The 18,247-nt window shown below is 51.4% G+C and overlaps 1 protein-coding gene across 2 annotated transcripts in view; it reads right to left on the reverse strand.

Annotated features, from left to right (window-relative positions):
• Positions 1–4,835: 4,835 nt before the first annotated feature.
• Positions 4,836–18,247, reverse strand: part of CFAP65 (cilia and flagella associated protein 65) — a 33,486-nt gene continuing 20,074 nt past the window's right edge. For both annotated transcript variants that reach the window (XM_063342145.1, XM_063342146.1), the window contains 12 exons: positions 16,334–16,444; positions 15,366–15,554; positions 14,436–14,594; positions 12,942–13,085; positions 12,384–12,500; positions 11,635–11,772; positions 10,997–11,062; positions 9,107–9,321; positions 8,599–8,748; positions 6,827–7,120; positions 6,022–6,159; positions 4,836–5,350 (listed from right to left, as the gene is read on the reverse strand). In XM_063342145.1, the coding sequence (XP_063198215.1) occupies positions 5,314–5,350; positions 6,022–6,159; positions 6,827–7,120; positions 8,599–8,748; positions 9,107–9,321; positions 10,997–11,062; positions 11,635–11,772; positions 12,384–12,500; positions 12,942–13,085; positions 14,436–14,594; positions 15,366–15,554; positions 16,334–16,444 (1,758 nt within the window). In that variant the 3' untranslated portion in view covers positions 4,836–5,313. The remainder of the gene's footprint in view (positions 5,351–6,021; positions 6,160–6,826; positions 7,121–8,598; positions 8,749–9,106; positions 9,322–10,996; positions 11,063–11,634; positions 11,773–12,383; positions 12,501–12,941; positions 13,086–14,435; positions 14,595–15,365; positions 15,555–16,333; positions 16,445–18,247) is intronic.

Consider the following 18,247-nt stretch of genomic DNA (forward strand, 5'->3'; position numbering starts at 1 on the left):
AGGCGATTAGCCCACCTAGATTAGAGGCAGAGCAGGTCTCTATGCAAACTCTCCAGGGCTGCCTTTGTTAATGGGAGCCTGATGGGCTGATAGGAGCCAGGAGCCTGGGTGCTGGGTCGGGTGGTGGGGAGGAGGAGGTTGGGGGCGGGGGTGGGGGGGGGGAAAGGAGGAGACATTCATTAACCTGCACTGGAACAACACCAGCTGTCACTTTTCCACCCACCTGCCTGGCTCACTTTGCAGCCAGGATTGAGGGGAGAGCGGGGGCTGGGGGAGGCAGGTGTGGGGGTACCTGACCTGGGCAGCTCTGGGGTGGGGGCTGCTTGCTTGCGAGGCTTTGGGCTGCTGAAAGGTGAGGGAGCAGTAAGCTCCCAGGGATGGAAAGAAAAACCCCAAGCAGCCTGACACTGGGTGCCGGTTGATGGCAAGGACTGCTTTGCCCCTACGCCAACCCCCCCAGCTCATGCTGAGGACCCCTTGGGCACACCAGGGCGATGGACGCTTCATGTAGAGGAGCCCACAGACCTCTGAGCCCGGGCAGCAAAGCAGAGCTCGACAAAACCACCTCTGCTGGCTCTCTTTGGGAGCGTTTCCAGCACGGCCGCGCGGGCCAGGAGCCAGCTCTCCTAACGCAGCCGCAGGAACAGGATGTGTTTCGCTCCATGTGCACATGCCTTCCCGTGGGGTCACTGCATCCCAGAGTCACACCACTCTCCCGCATCCAGGCTGTGCCACTGCCCAGTGGTGTCACCTGTGCAGTCATCCCCATGCTGGCTCTGAGAGCAGCGTCCAGAGCCCGTGTGGGCCAGAAGTTGTTCATCCGCTCTCCTGCAGCACCCAGCCACGTTGCTGAGCCCCGACAGTCCTCAGCTGATCTCAGCCGGAGCCAGCAGGAGCTGGGCTATCTCTCTGGGTTACTCTGGCACCCGCAGCTCCCTGGATAACAGAGCATGAAGTGCAGCTGTGGTGGCAGGAGAAGCTCCTTTGTGCAAGTGCACTGGCGTGTTTGTTTGTGTAGATGGGTGTGTTTGCGGGTGGGGAAGTGGGTAACGCTTCTTTAACCCCCATGGCGGACACCTGCGGTATCCTGGTCCTGGGTGTGCTTTAGAAACTGCCACCATTGCTCTTTCCAGAGCTGGAGTGCGCCTGCAGCTTGCAGTAAATGGATTCCCAAATATAAGTGGATAGTTGCAAATCCTTATCAGCCACTGCCATCCAGCTCTTCTTCCTTGGGGACTTGTCCCTCTCAAAGTCAGGATGCTCCATCCCTCCTGCCTGCTGCTGCCTCTGGGGCTGGGGTCCTGCAGGCTCCCAGCCCAGCAGAGCCTGGCATGGAGAGGGGCTGGAGCGATGCCAACCTGCTGGCCTTGGTCGCCCTGATCCTCCTTTCTGGTAGTTTTGCCAGCAAAGGAAATGCAGAACCGCCGCTGCCTTGGTTTGCGGTGCTAAGAGGAAATGTGAAGTCCTCTCTCCTTTTGGCGCTATACAGGCCCTGATGCTTAGGCTTGCCCACTTCTCCTTTTCCCAGTGTGGACAACGTGCTGGGCAGGACTCTTGCCTCTCCCTGCTGGGCCACACACTGGCAGAGCGGAGCAGCAGCTCCTGGCCTTGGCTGCCCGGCTGTGCTCCCCCTTCCTGGAGAAGCCAGAACCCCCCCAAAAAACACCACACTGTTGCTGCTGTGGCTCCAGCAGACATCTCCAGGGCAGTGCTATGTGCTCTGTCAGAAATGCCCTCTCGCCCCAACCTCTCTCCCAGGGCCCCACCGTGCACCAAATAACAGCAAAGACTGCCCTTGCAGGGCTGCCCTAAGGAAAATGGGAGAAAAGTGGGTCCCTTGAGCTTGCAGAGAGCCCTGCGCCAGACAGCTATCTTGGAGAACACCTTCCACCTGCCCTGGCGTCTCCAAGGCAGCATCTACTGGTGTGTGCTCTTCCGTGGCAGACTGGCAGCATTGGGACCAAGCTCCTGCCCATGCACTCAACATGGCTGGCCCTGGCACAGGCAGCCTCAGCCTCCTCTCGCAGCAGCCAAGGGCTTGTGCTGCCTCACTGTCCCATGAAGACCGACCAGCCCACATTGGAGCACCTCTCCTGTCCAGGGAGCCACCATTGCGTCCTGGCCTCACCTGAGCATGGACTAGAAAGTTCCCATTCCCAAATACCAAAGCAACACAGCTGAGCCAGTGAAGCCTGGTGTCTCAGACATGGGATGCCAGGGGTGAAGGGTCTCTGCCTAGCTCTGCCAAGGGTTTCGGGAGGATCGCCTTCATGTTTTTGTTCTCCAGACTTTGCCCTGCCTGCGCAGACACTGCAGGCTAGTTGGGGCAGGACCTTTCCAGGTTCCTACCTAATACTCAGTATGGGGGGAAAAGGGGCTGATTCCAACCAGGGGCTGTGTACACCTGCAGCAGGGTGTTCAGGGGACTGTCCCCTAGCACTGCCACCTTCCCCACATGGACATGGAGCCATGCCAAGCGGGTCTTCGCAGGGGATTCAGGCTCCCTAGCTGCGACCGGACAGCAGAGCCTTGCAGACACTCTGGCAGGGAAGACCAAGAGCAGCTTTGTTCCCTTGCCTTTATCTCCCAGACAATGGCACGATTCAGCAGGTGTTAAATGTTTTAATGGGATTCAGGATAGCTTCTGTTGCCCACCTGCCCCAAGGCCATTTCACCCCTCCCTAGGAGCCAGGACTAACAGCCAAGAAGAAAAGGCCTGTTGTGCGTTGCATTAACTGCCTGATGACTGAGCACTCCTGATAACTAGCACAAGGAGGAGGGGAGCCCCGTTAGCTTGCCAAGTTCACGCTTCGCCATCGTCACTCTGGTCATATACCTGCTGGCAGCCCGTTTTGGCCAGCCTGGCCACCAGCCCCAGCCCCATGGGAACATCACCCCATTCCAAACACCAGTGGGAAGGAGCAGGACCCATATCTACGATATCTCCATTAGAGAGATGTGCGTTAGAAACGTGGCTGGTGGTGTGGCAGGGGCCAAATCCAGCCCTGGAAACCAGTACGACAAGCTCAGACTTCCTTCTGCCTGAGATCCAAATGCGGTTAGCAGAGACAGGGCTTCTCCCCTCCTCTGGGAGCTAAACTAGTTCCCAGCTTGCAAAGAGGAAGCAGGAATTTCCCCAACCCAGGAAAGGGGCTGTCCCTGGTGTATTTTAAATTTAGGATGAAGATAAAAGAGGAAAAGTGTGTGACGGCTGCTAATGGCTTCGCTTAGTGCATGCTGAGCTGTTCTGGTCGACAGGCACCAGAGGGGACCTAGAAGAGAGGTGACACACCACCATCTCACACCCCCTGCAGAGAGCTGGGAGAAGAAAGATTACTCTCTGAGATGTGTAGGTAGGTCTCAAACTTCTTGTTCCCTGACTCACCTGATGCAGAAGGCACTGCCTCAGGGCTCTCCCCCACTAGAGAGATGCTAATGAGAGAAATGAGTTTACGACTGACAGTGCTCCAACAGGCAAGAACAGCGTGAGTTCCGCTTCTTCCAGGTCCAGTCTGTGTTCAGCACAGGAGCGTGGGGAGTGTTGGTTGTTTCATTGGACCAGTCCAGCCCAAACCACGACAGAGGACAGGTGCTTTAATGACAAAAAAAAATCATTCCCTTCACATGTGTCTGCACTCAGGCTCCATCTATTTGCTCTTGGGTATTACACCTGACCAACACCCAGCGTTGCCCACGTTGACCCATCTGTCCCACAAGGCAGAGGAGTTAATGGTGATGCAGTCCAGAGAGCATCAGATCATGGAGCAGGTCTGAGGATGGACAGACTCACTGACCCTATCTGCACTGCTGCAGGCTGCTCTTGCGTTCCTGCAGGCAGATAGATTCAAACTGCTTTAGGACAAGGGCAAGGCTCTTGTCGCTGTCTGTGTTACCCCTTTGGGAAGCCTGTCACAGGACTACAGAGCATTTGTAGTGAGCAAATCCTAGTGAGGAGTCGGGACCAGGCAGAGTCACCCCAAGTAGGCTGAGCTGCCGCGATGCTGCCTTGAGCTGGGTAGGAAGGAGGTGGTACCCCATCACCTGTTCAGCCTCAGCCAAAGCCCAGAAGAAGACAGAAAAGCTGCTGTGACATCGGACACCTGGCACCCAGAGAGCTGAGAACGGAGGAGAGGGTCTGCACTTCTGAGAAGGATCCAGGGGCACAGGCTGAGCTCAGGAGCTGGCAGTGCCTTGCTGTATCTCAGACAACAGGAACAGCTCAGCCCTGGGGCTTAGTAACAGTTACGCACGCAGGGCTCCTGCACAGAGGGGAGCACTGGGGCGGCGCTGGGAGAGCTGCAGCACCCCCGGGCACAGCAGGTACCAGCCCTCTGCTCAGCAGGGCAAAAGCCCCCCACAGGTCCTTGTGCATGGTCTTCTCTTGGGCTGCAAGGGGAGAAGGTGCAGCTCCAGTGTTGGCTGGGTGCTAGCACTGGGAACACAGGCAGGAGGGTTTGGAGGGGGCCACCAGCTGCACCCCCACCAGAACAGGGTGGCTGGGTGAGCCCCGCATAGGAGAGACCGTAGCAGAAGAGGGGATATGCTGCAAGCCCAGCCCCGCTGCCTGGCCCGCAGCCTCTGCCAGGGAGCAGGCGGCTCCGCGCTGGCACCTGCCGTTTCTCACAACTAACACTGCCACCTCCCGGCTGTGACAACCCCCGCTCCTTCACAGAGACACCCTTCCGCAGCCTGCCCGAGCCCTAGACATCCCCTTCCCCAGGTGACAGCCTTGCAGTTTGCAAAGGGGAGAGCTCCTCCAGGGTGCTCCCAAACCCAGATACATAGATTACATACGTTACATGCCGGTGTCCGTGTGCCCAGAGGCCAAACTCCTTTTATTAGGCTGTCAAGTGTGCTAGACGGTGCTGCAGCCACCATCAGAGCAAGGAAGGGAGAAGGACTCTGTCCCCTACCAATGTTAGCAGGGGCTCAGCACCTCAATGCCCAGCTGTTAGTCCTTCTTTAGCTACATTTCAAAGCACATTCCACTCCTCTCCCAGCTGGTACAGACTGGGGGCAGTGGGAACAGTCACAGAGGTTGTCCACATGTTCCCTGTTGCGCAGGGAGGCTCTTCTCCGATGATGTGGCCAGCCACAGAGAGGAGAGATCTCATGAACTCTGCTGTGGAGTTGCCAGAGGATTCAAAATGGAGCTGAGGACACAAATAGGATGTACCTCCTCAGAGGCAGACAGCATGCTGAGCTCAGGTCATGGTGTGGGAAGATCAGGGTTGCTCTGGCCATCACAGGACAGGGTGAAGAGTGGAGTCAGTTGATGTGCTTGAAGAACTCAAGCAGCACAGTACCCAGCAGCTATGCTCTTGAGGGTGGTGATGCTGGATTGGCAATTCTGAAGAGGAAGAGATTGCATTTGGGGTGGGGAGAGTGCAGCCTGCTGCCACCTCCCCCCAGGGAATCATTCCTCCCTGAGGGATCACAGGGAACACCTATTGTCGATCTAGACAAGATAGCTCTGGAGATGATGTCTCCATCCAAGAACTCTCTCCTATCCTCCCTAATCCTATCTCCCTGCACTTCTCCCCAAGCTGGGGCAAATCCGCATGCTTTGCTCTCAGCTCCAAATCCGCCTCCCCACCAGTGGCGATTCCCTCAACCTAACTAGGTCCCACACCCACCATCATGGCCCATAAAAGCTTTGCCCCCTTTCTGTTATCAGGGACTGTGTTGCCTGCTTCTGGACCCCTTTTCCCAAGACACCCTCCAGGGCTTCAGGCCAGCCCCATCTGCCAGCCATTCAATCACAGGGCCCTGCCCCAGAGCTGCCTGACGGTCTCGGGTCCACAGAAAGGCTGTAGCTTTACCACCTCTACTCTGTGGCTCAGGACAAGCCAAGAAGGGACAGAGGCTTTGGGGGTGGATTCCCCCTTTTGCACAGGCAGCCTTGGCAGTGATAGGCAGTGATCCAGCTAATCCACGTCGTCTAGAAAATGGGCTGTGCTTCAGCCTGAGATATTAAGGACAGGTCCTGTCCCCTGCCACAGCACAGATACACTCTGCTACCTTCGGGAAGGGCTGGGGGGTAGAGCAATGACCCTGGGCCGGGCTGTCAGCACCACCTCCCCGCGGCTGGCTTCGATCAGGATGTTCTGCAGCGTGTTTTCCAGGACCTGCACCACCAGGGTCCCAAAGGCCGGCTGCCTGGAGGGACAAAAGTACAAGCAGAGGACAGCTATCAGAAAGCAGATAAGGCAGGCTGCTTGCTGTGACTCCTCCCAGGACACATCAGACACAGCAGTGGAGCACACACTGTTTCCTACACACTGGGGCCAATGAACCAACGGCTTGAGCAATGGGGTGCTGACCCTTCTCCCAGAACTGCCACCAGCTGCCGTCAGGCCCTGACCTCAGACAGAACTGGGTGACTGCGGTTTTACTGATTTCTCCCTCCAAGCTGTGCTGTAGTTAGTATTTGTGCTTACGCTCATGGCCTGTATCAGTGTGCAGGGGCGTAGCCACAGCAAATGGAAGGTGATGAAATACTGGAGTAAAAATAAAAGGTAAGGCAAGCACCCACTGCACTCCAACGTCTCATACAGCCAGGAGTGTCTGAGCACAAAGCAGACTTGACTCACCACCAGCATCACTGCCCAGGGCTCAGCCCCAAGACACAGCAAACCTGCACTCTTCACAAGTCAGGCTCAGGAGAGGGTGGCTAGGTGGGCTAGCATCAATTTCCACCCGGAGCACACAGAAAACCCCACCAGAAATGCTATGAGGCAGAAGCAGAAATGGGTTTCTGGCCAGGTGGTGTGCTGCCATGGCTTTCCTGCCTGTGCAGCTCTTTTACATGTCAGCTCTTTCTCACCTTCTCATCATCTCCTGCACCCTCAACTGCTCGTGGTGCAAAATCTCACTCATCTTCTCCGAACATTCCAGCAAATCATTGCTGGGGGAGTTTTCCTGCCTCATCTCTTTCCTCTCTCCATCTTTCTCAGGGTAAAGATCTTGAGAAGCAGAGACCCTGGAGGGAACTGTGGACCACTGTCTCCCGTCCTGGAGCTCTGCTGATTCTTCACACCAGAACTGGGAGAAATATGGAATGGGCTCATCCAGGCTTCTTCTCACTATGTCGTGGAACTGGGTGCTCTCCAAGAGGCCTCTGGGAGGAAGAAAATAAGGGATGAGTCCCACCAAATCAGATATCTGTAATGACCTCAGAGGATCATAGAATAGTTTGGGTTGGAAGGGACCTTTAAAGGTTATATAGTTCAACCTCCCCTGCAACAAGGAGGGACATCTTCAACTAGACCAGGTTGCTCAGAGCCCCGTCCAACCTGACCGTGAATGTTTCCAGGAATGGGACATCTACCACCTCTCTGGGAAACCTGTGCCAGTGCTTCACCACCCTCATAGTAAAAAATGTCTTCCTTATATCTAGTCTAAATCTTCCATCTTTTAGTTTAAAGCCATCACCCCTTGTCTTGTCGCAACAGGCCCTGCTAAAAAGTTTGTCCCCATCTCTCCTGTAGGCCCCCTTTAAGTACTGAAAGGCTGCAATAAGGTCTCCCCAGAGCCTTCCCTTCTCCAGGCTGAACGAACCCAACTCTCTAAGCCTGTCCTCATAGCAGAGGTGCTCCAGCCCTATGATCATTTTGGTGGCCCTCTTCTGGACTCGCTTCAACAGGTCCATGTCTTTCCTGTACTGAGGGCTCCAGAGCTGTATGCAGTACTCCAGGAGGGGTCTCACCTGAGTGGAGCAGAGGGGCACAATCCCCTCCCTTGATCTGCTGGCCACGCTTCTTTCGATGCAGCCCAGGATACAGTTGGCTTTCTAGACTGCGAGCACACATTGTTGGCTCATGTCCAGCTTTTCATTCACCAGTATCCCCAAGTCCTTCTTGACAGGGCTACTCTCAATTTCTTCATCCCCCAACCAATGTTGATACCAGGGGTTGCCTCAACCCAAGTGTACTTGGCCTTGTTGAACCTCACGAGGTTCACACAGGCCCATTTCTCAAGGCTGTCCAGGTCCCTCTGGATGGCATCCTGTCCCTCAGGCATGTCAACTGCACCAGTCAGCTTAGTGTTGTCTGCAAGAGTGCACTTGATCCCACTGTCTCTGTCATCGATGAAGATATTGAACAGTACTGGTCCCAATACAGACCCAGAGAGTACAAATCAGAGGAAAACCCTGACTGATGTCAATGTTTAGTCTGTCCCTTCTTGCTTTCTGGGCCTAAGGGAGGCAGCAAGCTGGCTTGAGCTAAGAAAACTACCTTCACCCCCCCAGCACTGGTTCTTTACGTTCCTGCAGGTGACAGAGAAAATAGGTGAATCCAAATGCAGCCTGTTCCCAAGATCATGGCAGGCAGGGTGCCCTGGTTCCTGGGCAGTGACACTGTTCACTATGCAGAGATGGGCTCAGCCCCTAGGTGGGGAGTAGGACCCTGCCTTTGACTGTCACACCAGGACTCCTGAGCTCCCAGTCTCCAGGGCAGCCTTTGGCAGCTGGATCCCCCATTCTGTTGCAGCAGGAGTGCACAGAGTCCTCTGGGATTAGCAGAGGGCTGGCCACGCTGCATGCACTTCCCTGGAGGATGTGGGGTCCAAACGAGGTGAGGGTGAAGGGACACGCACCTGATGACACCTGTGAGTACATCAGTCGCTATCTGCAACTCCTGTTTGGAAGCAGCAGCCAGAGACAGCCATTTGGGGTCCATGTCCATCCTGTCTCCATCCCTACTCCCATGCACAAACTTGCTCTCCAAGGGTTGGTTGCTGAAGGGGCTGGGAAAGAAGGAGTTTTTCCATCAGTGGAAGCACTACTGAACTGAACTACCAAAGACCTGCACTTCCCTGGCTGAGCAGCAGCACTACAGGCCAACGGAGAGTGGGAGCTGCTGTATTTGTGACAGCAGCAGGGACACTGTCATAAGAGAGGAGCACTGAGCTCTGACAGCATCTCCCATTTGAAGTGGGGAGAGAAACAGGTCATGTCAACTAATGCTGGGGAAAGCGAGGCACCTCTTGCCTAATACTGAGGCACTGGAGAGGAGCAGAGCAGAGGTCTAAGTACAATGCATATCACAGCATGGGCAGCCCTGGCTCAGATGAAGATGCCAATCCAAAAAGCTGGATGTCTTACCGGGACAAGAAGTATTTGGGGAATTCTGAGGTGAAGTTGCTGAGGAAGTCCTCGGTAGAGTAGGACCTGGCTGTCACAGCAAGGTATAAGAGGATGGGCTTGGGAGGCTCTGGTTTGACCCACACCAGGCTGGCTTCTTTGTCCACCAGCAGCCTCCTCTGAAAGTGCCCAGCTGGCTGATTGGGCATAGGGTGGTTTTTAATAGGGGGTAATGTCTGTTGGAGAGAAAGAAATGGCAGGTAGTTGGTTGTTTCTCTGGCTACAGGTAGGCTGGTGTAGGTGTGAGCACTGGCATGAGAACTGGAAAGCACAGCAGCCAGAGACACCAGACCCCAGACAGGAGACAGCGTCAAAATAATCTTGGCGCTGCAGTACCGCTATCAGGCAGGAGTGGCCATACTGGAAATCAGGTCCATTCCCTCACTGCCTAATGTGACAGCCCCGAGTGTCAGCAAGGCTTCAGGGTCTCCCCAGGGCACTCAGGGCTGCTGAACTCCAATCCATCCCTGAGGAACTCCGGGAGATCATCTCTGCTCTTCTGAGCACACTGGAAAGGCTGTGGGAGAAGGGATGTGCAGGAATGCATGTGGAAATTGCCCTCTGAGCCCAGACGGCAATCTGGAATTGACTCCATCCACACTACATGGGCCAGTTTGGGGTTGCATTACCAGAAGTCAGTCTGGGGGAAGTTTCTTAAGACAGGAGTAGTCCAGGAGCCTGGGCCAGAAGGACACCACCCAGTTCTGAAGAAGCCCTCAGGCATCACAGGACTTCAGTGACCTTTGAGATATAGTTGTCCAGCCCCTGGGAATAAGGCCAGAGGCCTTCACCGCTCCTGACACAGACACAGCAGGTTATTACAGGCTCCAAATTGTCACTAGGAGCCAAAACCCTAGAGGACTAAAAGAAACTTTTTACTTTTCCCCAACAATCCTTATGTTCATCCCAGTGAATGTCTCGACCTGCATCACTGATCACACCTAACAGCACAGGGCAGACAGTCCAAGCTAGAGCTGCCCTGAGCTGATACCCTCACACAGGACAGTGTAGGGCACGCAGAGGCACTCTGCAGTGTCCCACGCGCACTGCTACAGCCTTACTATGGTGGCAGTCCTGAGATAACAAGTTATGCCTCCTACCTGCGTCAATGTGCTCAGGCCCAGCCTCATGTCAGCTCCTCTTAACCCTTCCACACCTTGGGTTAACTGGTTGTCCACAAGCCCTCTCATTCCCACAGCACGTGCTGCCGATGGCTGTAGACGCAGCGTGGCTCTCCCTTTGGGCCCAGGCAGTTCTGCAGAGCATTCACTGGGACTTCGTACCCCTGCTGGAAAAACTGTCTTTTCCAGCAGCGCACACAGTTGGGCAAACTTGAGGGGAAACCGAGATGAACCATACAAATTGAGCTTTAAAGCTTTCTGCACACTTAAATAAAGGCAGTTCCTGCCTGCAGCTTCTCCTGAGGCACAGAGCACAGCCCTTCTATCGGCCAGGGCAAAGTCTGCACCACGTCATGCCAGGGTCCTGCCACTTTCCATCATGGGATACATCCCATTCTGGCCCCAGTGTGAAACCAGTCCAGGTACCGACTGCCCTGCCTATGCACATCATCTCTGCTTATTCAAAAGCTTTCCCTCTTTTTTCCAGTCACGGGTATACGTTGGTTCCAATTTCACTTCCCATTCACCTCAGCTGGAAAGTTACTGCACACAGGACACAGCCAGTCTGATTCTTCTGGCTCCTCCAAACAGTCTGTCTCCCAAATCCTTGAAGCTACAAATAATCCTGCTGTGCTCTCTGTCCAGGCTCCCACGCTGTGATATCCAGCATCTGCATCTTTTCTAAAGCAGTCAGTTTGATTCTACTATGGGTGAGACAGTCCTGACTTACCTTGTATTTCCTGATCACAGCTGAGGATTCAGGGAGATTTTCTGTCTCAGCAGAATCTGATGACTTCTAAAAAGGGGTGTGGGGGGGAGAAGAAAAAAAGGAAGAGAAATCACAGTGTAGGAAAGATACGGAGTAGAACAAGACTCCAGGATTTTGTTTTACTTTGCTCCAGCTGAGAGTCAGTGATCTCATCCTCCCATTCTTCACACACATTTCTCTCCAGTGTTACACATTTCTCTCCAGTGTTTATTCATAGTTAAAAATCCAACCATCTGTTTCCACAGCCACTGTTTTGTTGTTTCTTTTTTTTTTTTCTTAAGGCTTCTCATACACTTCCAAATTTCAGATGATTGTTTGCAAATTCAGAGCTTGTAAGGTGATCAGAAAAATAATTGTAATTCCTAGTTTCCTACTGCTATTCCCTCTCTCAATGTTAAAGAGCGTGCAAGAGGGTTCTTGGCTAGAAACCAAGATCTCATTTTCCACTGTCCACAGACCAGCTATGAGATCTTGAGTAGAACAGAGCCTCATGTCCTCTTATCAACTTGCTTAGATTTTCTTAAACAATGCTTCTTGATGACACCTGGCTGCTCTTTCTGAGCTGAGCTAAGCTGGTGTAAAGTTCTGGCAGCACTTACCACTGTAGGTGACTTTGGCTTCTTCTTAGTCCCAAGGTCCTTCTCTGTGATGGTGAATTCCACAGCCTGCCGTTCCTTCTCCCTTTCCCACTCCTGCAGGTCCCTCTCGTACTGAACCAGGGACTCCTGGATGTATACCTATGAAGTAAACCACGGTTGGAGGGAGGAGGGCTAGAAAGGAGATGCAAATAACAGTTTATGGTTCAAGTCCATGCCTGTCACCCATTCCTCCCTTCCAGGAGGTCCCAGACAGAGCCCACTCCCTTTTCATGTCTTCCACTGACAGGAAGGGGAGAGAACAGTGCTATTATACGACTTATAGAGAGAAGACACAATCTCTTGCCAAAGGACACCTGGGAAGTGTCCAGAGGGACACTACTTGCAGGTCTGTGCCCTGACTAGTACTAAGGAAGCAAGATTTGATTTTTGCAGATATTTAAGTCTCTGACACCCACTGAAAGCTACTCCCATTCAAACCATGACTTCTAGTAGCTGGGTTCAACTCACAAAGCCACACATTGCAAAATTACACCTCATCTAGTGAGCCACGCAGACAGAGAGACACGTTAAGCATCAGGAGAGATGAAGCTCAGTATCTTCAGTAACAAGAATTGCTGGCTGGCATTACGGAGCAAAGAAGGATTCCTTCAGCTGGAAGCAGCAGGCAGCTGACTGCTGGGGCCAGCCATTTGGGAACTGCAGTGACATGCGCAGGTGATGGTAATACACAGGTACCTCTTGGGTCTCACCTCACACACCAGATCTATGCTGTAGAAGGAAACACTCCCTGAAGGTTGCAGGGTGATGAAGCAAGGGATGCTCTCTCCGGGCTGCACAACCCCTGACTCCGGAGAAATCTGCAACACCTGGGGGAAAAAAGAAAAGCGACAGAGGAGCTGTTTCACTGTCCTGGGACCTTCCTATATGCTTTCTCTTCGCAGAAAAGAGAGGATTGTGGGAATTCCCTCCCCTTCTCAGAGGTATGTGGCACGAGAGAGGTGTGGCTGATATATTCAAAGAACGACCATGGACTTTGCTGGTGGACAGGGTCCCGAGGCTCATTATTGCATCCAGGTTCATGTATCCTCACTGAAGTCTTCAGATTCCCCTTCTGAATTCCTGTCTTTCCCCCGCTATCCTAACCCTTGCCTTCACTTTTCTGTCCCCTTTCCTTTTATCAGCTAGTACAAAAGCTAGCTACCTAGGCTCTTTTCTGATTGTCTGGTTGTGAATGGAGTGGAAAGTTCTTTTGTGGTATAATAGAGATAGGCAAGAAGGCTGTAGAGGAAAGAGGAGGAAGGACTCACCTTCTTGTCTTTACAGGTGTTTATCCGCCAGGCAAACACAACAGCCTTACACTCCAAGATATTGTTGAGAAAGACAAGTTGAGTGGCTTTGGTGTAGTCTGGGATATTTCCAAGGCAAATCCTGTGGTGTGACAAGGTGGCTACCTGCAGGAAGCAATGTGAAACCAGGAGGAACAGTAGTGAGGGAAGATGGGATGTGGCCATTGAAGAAGGGCAGTCACACAGTCATCTTTAAGTTATCCAGCAATTCATAGATAACGTTAGCTAGTTATTTTTATCTTAACAACTTGAGGGAGTATTGTATTTCTCCAATTTTTGCTATGGTTACACTGACTCTTTGCAGCAAGAGGACAGCCCTGTTGCAGTGGGATTGAGTGAGCAATGGACAGTAATGCTGGTGCTGGGGGAGGAGAGGATCTCAGGAGCACAAAGGACCAGTGACACCAAGATTCAGTCTGCAGCAGTTGCAATCCAGGCTTTTTCTTGCTTCAGTTAGCAAGTGCGTGAGGAGTGTGCTTGTGCAAAATCCTCTTGAACCCGAATGCGAGTTTTGGGGAAGTGCTTCCTACTGCACCTTGCTACTAGTATGCTACTAGTCTGTCTCATTCTCCAGGCATGGTGCAAACTCTAATTAATTACACTGATCATTAGAGAAGCTAATGACTCTTGGTTACAGACAACAGAGCCCTGTGGAACGGCATCTTCGTTGGCAGCCTGAGACAGATTTTTAATCATCTTCTCTTTGCTTTACCCAGGAATGCAATGGTCCTGCTGGAAGCCAAAGAGCATATGTAGCTGTGGCTGGGCTCCAAGGTAGGCATGCTAATGTTGCACAGGATGAATCCTTTACCTGCCTGGAGTGTGCCTCTGCTGATGCTGCTTAACGCTGATTCACTACGCTGGGATCTGTGGCTGAGTTTAACAACAGATTGTCCAGGCTGGCAGGCCAGCTCTAGCCAGGCCAAACAAGCTCCTGCTGAGCCAGCGACAGGTCAAACAAGTGCATTTCTTGGGATGCGCCAGAATTAGTGACTGTCCTGCAGTCTGCATTCAGGTTATGTGCCACCTGCATTTGGCTGTGAAATGGTGGCAGCCAGGCCCTGACAGGGTATGGCAGGAGTATGATGCTCTTTTTGTGAATAAATTACCAAAGAAAAAGATGGTGTAGCTGCAAACAAGAGAAGTAGCTGTGGTGGTGGGGTAACTTTTAATAGAAAATTCAGAACATGAGCAAACTCTAAAGGCTTTTTGGTTCTAATGGCAGTGAAAGCAGCAAGCTGGAAGGAAAGCACCTCTAAGAACAACTGCTTTTATGAGTCAGGCTCTGGATGATCTGCTGAAAGGGAAACATCTTGCTCTGTCTCGTGGCAAATGAATTCTCCTGCAACACAGCCTACTGCTAGATGGGGCCACTTGCATATTTCAGTCTCTCTCACACAGAAATGTCCAGAAATGGACTAATCATATTGCTCATATCAGCACACCTGGACTTACCTGTCCAGGCAAATTTAGCTGGGTAGAACCTGGAAAGACTGAAGGAGACAAAATTTCACTGGGTGTGTCAGTCTCTCCTATGGTATTCGGATCATAGCCTTCTCCCTGGAAGGTGATCAGAGCTGATTCTCCCCCCAGGACATGGATGAGAACATCAACCTGCCTTGGACAAGATAAGAGTTTTAAGTCCAGAGTCATATTTGGGAGAGATATGCAAGAAGCTAGTGTACTTGCTAATGGATGGGTCTAAATACACCACACGCGTGTATGAAGAGAAATCCAGTCTCTTTTGCTCTTTCAGGCCTTGATCTTCCCTGCTAACCCAGGAAAGTTGGTTAAGTATTCCATTAGCCAGTTACTGTATAAGATGGACAGGGACTCCTTCTTGGAGCAAAAAGTTGGAGTTTTAAAATTTAATTTATTTATTTTTCCATGCATCCGTCACAGAGTCGGGCAATAAGTAGTGCTCCAGCGCTGGCCCTGCCTGCCTGCTGCAGCTTAGGACAGAGGTCTTTGGGAAGGCTGTTTCCAGAGGGCTGCAGCAGTGTGCATCACAATGATAAAAGATACTGACTTCAATCTCTTTGGTGGAAGTTATTGGAGGCAAATAATGAACCACAAATCTGATCAGACACTGTTTATATCCCTGCTCACTGTTTAATCCTTGAAAAAACATATACTGGGATGACTCTGGTTAGGGAAGAAATATGATCTTTGGGAAGAAGAAACTTAGGAGATAACAATTTATCTGCTCTGTTTCCTGACCAGATGAGCCACTCATTTGCTCTCAAGTCTCTTTGCTTCTTGGAGGAATGAAGCTGAATTCAGCTGTAGCATGACATGGACCAACCATCAATAAGAGATCTAAAGAATTTTAGGCATATAACAACAGAAAGAAACTGTTTCTGGCAGTCATGACGAGGGTCTTACCAAGTACGTTTTAGCTTCCAGTGGTGAGAAGATCCACTCAATGTGGCCTGTTGTGCCAGGGGGGATTTCTCCTCTAGGAGTTAGGCAGAGAAACACAGGATGCCAAAAATTCTCCTGGGTCCTCACAACGTTGTCCAGCTGAACCTCAAACATCACTAGCATAGAACCGCCATTGTAGAGTTCATATATCTGAAGCGAGTCAGAGCGAGCAGTGGCTGTTATACCATGCACAGGTTGAACTAGTTAACACTTCCCCAGAGAACTATGATAAGCATTAATAATTAATTAGTCGGCTTGTCTCCTAAGAACGAGGAGACCTCATAGTGTCAGGATTTATCACTGAAGTTCTTATAGGAGACTGTGCTGAAGGTTTATCGCCACACACGTACATTGATAACTACAGTGCCTCTCCAAGTGGTGCCCTGCAAAATCAGTCTAAGAGAAAATTAATACAAATTAGCTAAAGGGATCACTGTAAAGCCGATTACTTGAAATGCAAAACCACTCATATTAAAGTGATCTTAATTCAACTCAGACTTGTTAATTTCCCAAGTAAATTAGGCAGAACAGAATGAAAGATGCCTTTTTGCTGAATAAGTGTTTAAGGAACTTTAATTAATTTACTAAAAAACTAATTAGGATTTATTTCCAGAGTGCCTGGAGCAGCTGGACAAGTTTTCACTCAGATCCCATATGAGAGAATAGCGGAACAGCCCAACACACCTCATAGGCATTCCGGCTAGAGTGAAAGCTAAATCTTGTCAAACTGGAGATGGTGAGAGGTACTTTCCCTGCTGCCATCTCAGCAGCCACTTCCAGGCTCTGCCTACTACTAGTCTGTTGTTCTGCTGTGCTGCTTTCCTGTGGGGCCATTCCTGGGAAACGTCTCAGACACTGCCTATCCTTGGGACACAGTAAAACTAGCTCCTTCCCTCCACTGCTGCTGCGTTTGGCCCCAGGATACTCACCTGCGTGGGGGGTTGGGAGGTCCCAATGGCAACGGGTGCGAAGAGGTGCTTAGTGGATGCAAAATGAATGTACCGCTGGTCCTGTTCCACCGTCACGCCGCTGAAGTTCAGCTACAGTGGAAAGAAATGTAGTCACTTTCTCACAGGGCCTTGGCCTCATCACCAGCAACCGCACAAGGACTCTGAAGGGTTTTGCAATGTGAGGCCAACACAGCTCCAGATTTAAATTGGTAACACCAGGACAGCGTGTCCAAAGAAAAAAGCCAGGAGATGGGGAGCCTGCTCAACTGTTGGCTCTTCTCTGAAAGACTTGCATCTTGTTTCAGAGAAGGTGGCACTTTTCTCCCTGCTGTGTCAGGTACCAGACTCAGTGCTTCTTTTTGCAATTACATGGTAGAAATTCTCCATGAATGAAAGTGTCTGGACTGTACATAGGAGAGTGTGCAGGTGTGACAGCCAATGCTTTGGAAAGACAGGATTTTAGGTAAGTAATGGCCTCCTCTTGGAAAGGACCATCTGGATGTCCTCTCTCTGGAGGACATCCTGCTCCAAGAACGTGTCTAACAGTCCAAAAGCTGCAAGATCCCAGATGAATTTTAAGTCATCAAGTAATGATCAACAGTATCCTACTAAGCAGAGCAGCTGCCGGGCACAGCAAGCAAAGCAGAGAGATTTATAGAGCTATTGCATGGAAGGAAGGGACACAGGATTCTGCAACTTTAGAAAACTGCAATCAAGCTAGAGATGAGTCATGATGAATAATTTTGGGCAGGATCACTACAAAGCAACCCTGAGCTGTCTACCTAGAGATAGAGGTTGTAAAGCAGCCACAGAACTAGTAATGTTTCTGCACGGGCCAAAGGGAGATAAGTTGCTGCAATTCATAATTAGCTAAGCCTAAAGTATGGCTATTTTTTAAGTGCATATGCAGAAGATGGAGAGGATGTTTGCAATGGCAGGCGGATGCCTTGGACAGACACCTGCAGGAGATACTGTATCAGTTGCTTAAACGAGAGCAGAGAATGCCAATTCCTACAAACAACACATTCCAGTTCAGCTCCGTACGCAAAGGGAGGAGGGAGAGAAGACTAGAAATACAATGCTAACAAAGTCCCACGTGGGAACTTTTTAAGGCACTATATGAGCATTCAGCCTCCTGAGGGCCTCAGCAAGCCAGATGCAATGCAAAATAGGAGGACGACAAAAGCTGGCACTTTCAAACTGCAACGGAAAAAGTGACAGGAGCCTTCCTGAGCTTTGGGAGTAAAACACCCATTTATATTACTTGGGTCAAAAAGCCAACTTGGATTGCACCAGACCACAACTGCCGAGTTAAAACTGTCATCAGTTTCCATAGACACAGGATGCGACAATTAGTGGTGTCTCAGTTAAAGGGACAAATGGAGAAACGTGAAGACCTGCTGCAATCCATTCTCCTTGCAGAGTGCATAGACTTTGTCCCACAGCAATGAGTTAGAGCACGAGGGGACAGAGACACCAGATTCCCCAGGGAGGAGAGCTCCCTGGAGAACACGTGCTGCAGGTGACATCTCATGACACCTAATTAGCAGATGTGAAGGAAAGTGCAAACAATTCCTGGTTATGGATCGTGTGTGTTCAGGGATTCTCTCTGGGATTCAGCCTTTCTCTCCAAAGAGTTCTGGGAACCAGCCTACCTCATCCTGCAACACCTGCAGCCAGCTGGGCTTTTCCAACTAAAACTGCTGAGGGCTGCAGGTTCTGCCTGGCCAAACTATCCCAGAGCTCTGAGAACAAGGTCACAGCTGCACTCTTAAAGGCAGGCTATGGCGATGAGGCAAAGGACAACCTGTGAGAGCATAAGGCAGTGGGAGGCCCCGTTTCCCTCCTGCACAAGGGAGTAGGTAACACACAAGTCTACAGAACTTTCATCCC

This window comes from Chroicocephalus ridibundus, chromosome 7 (assembly GCF_963924245.1).
Source record: "Chroicocephalus ridibundus chromosome 7, bChrRid1.1, whole genome shotgun sequence".
In the NCBI taxonomy this organism is placed as follows: domain Eukaryota; kingdom Metazoa; phylum Chordata; class Aves; order Charadriiformes; family Laridae; genus Chroicocephalus; species Chroicocephalus ridibundus.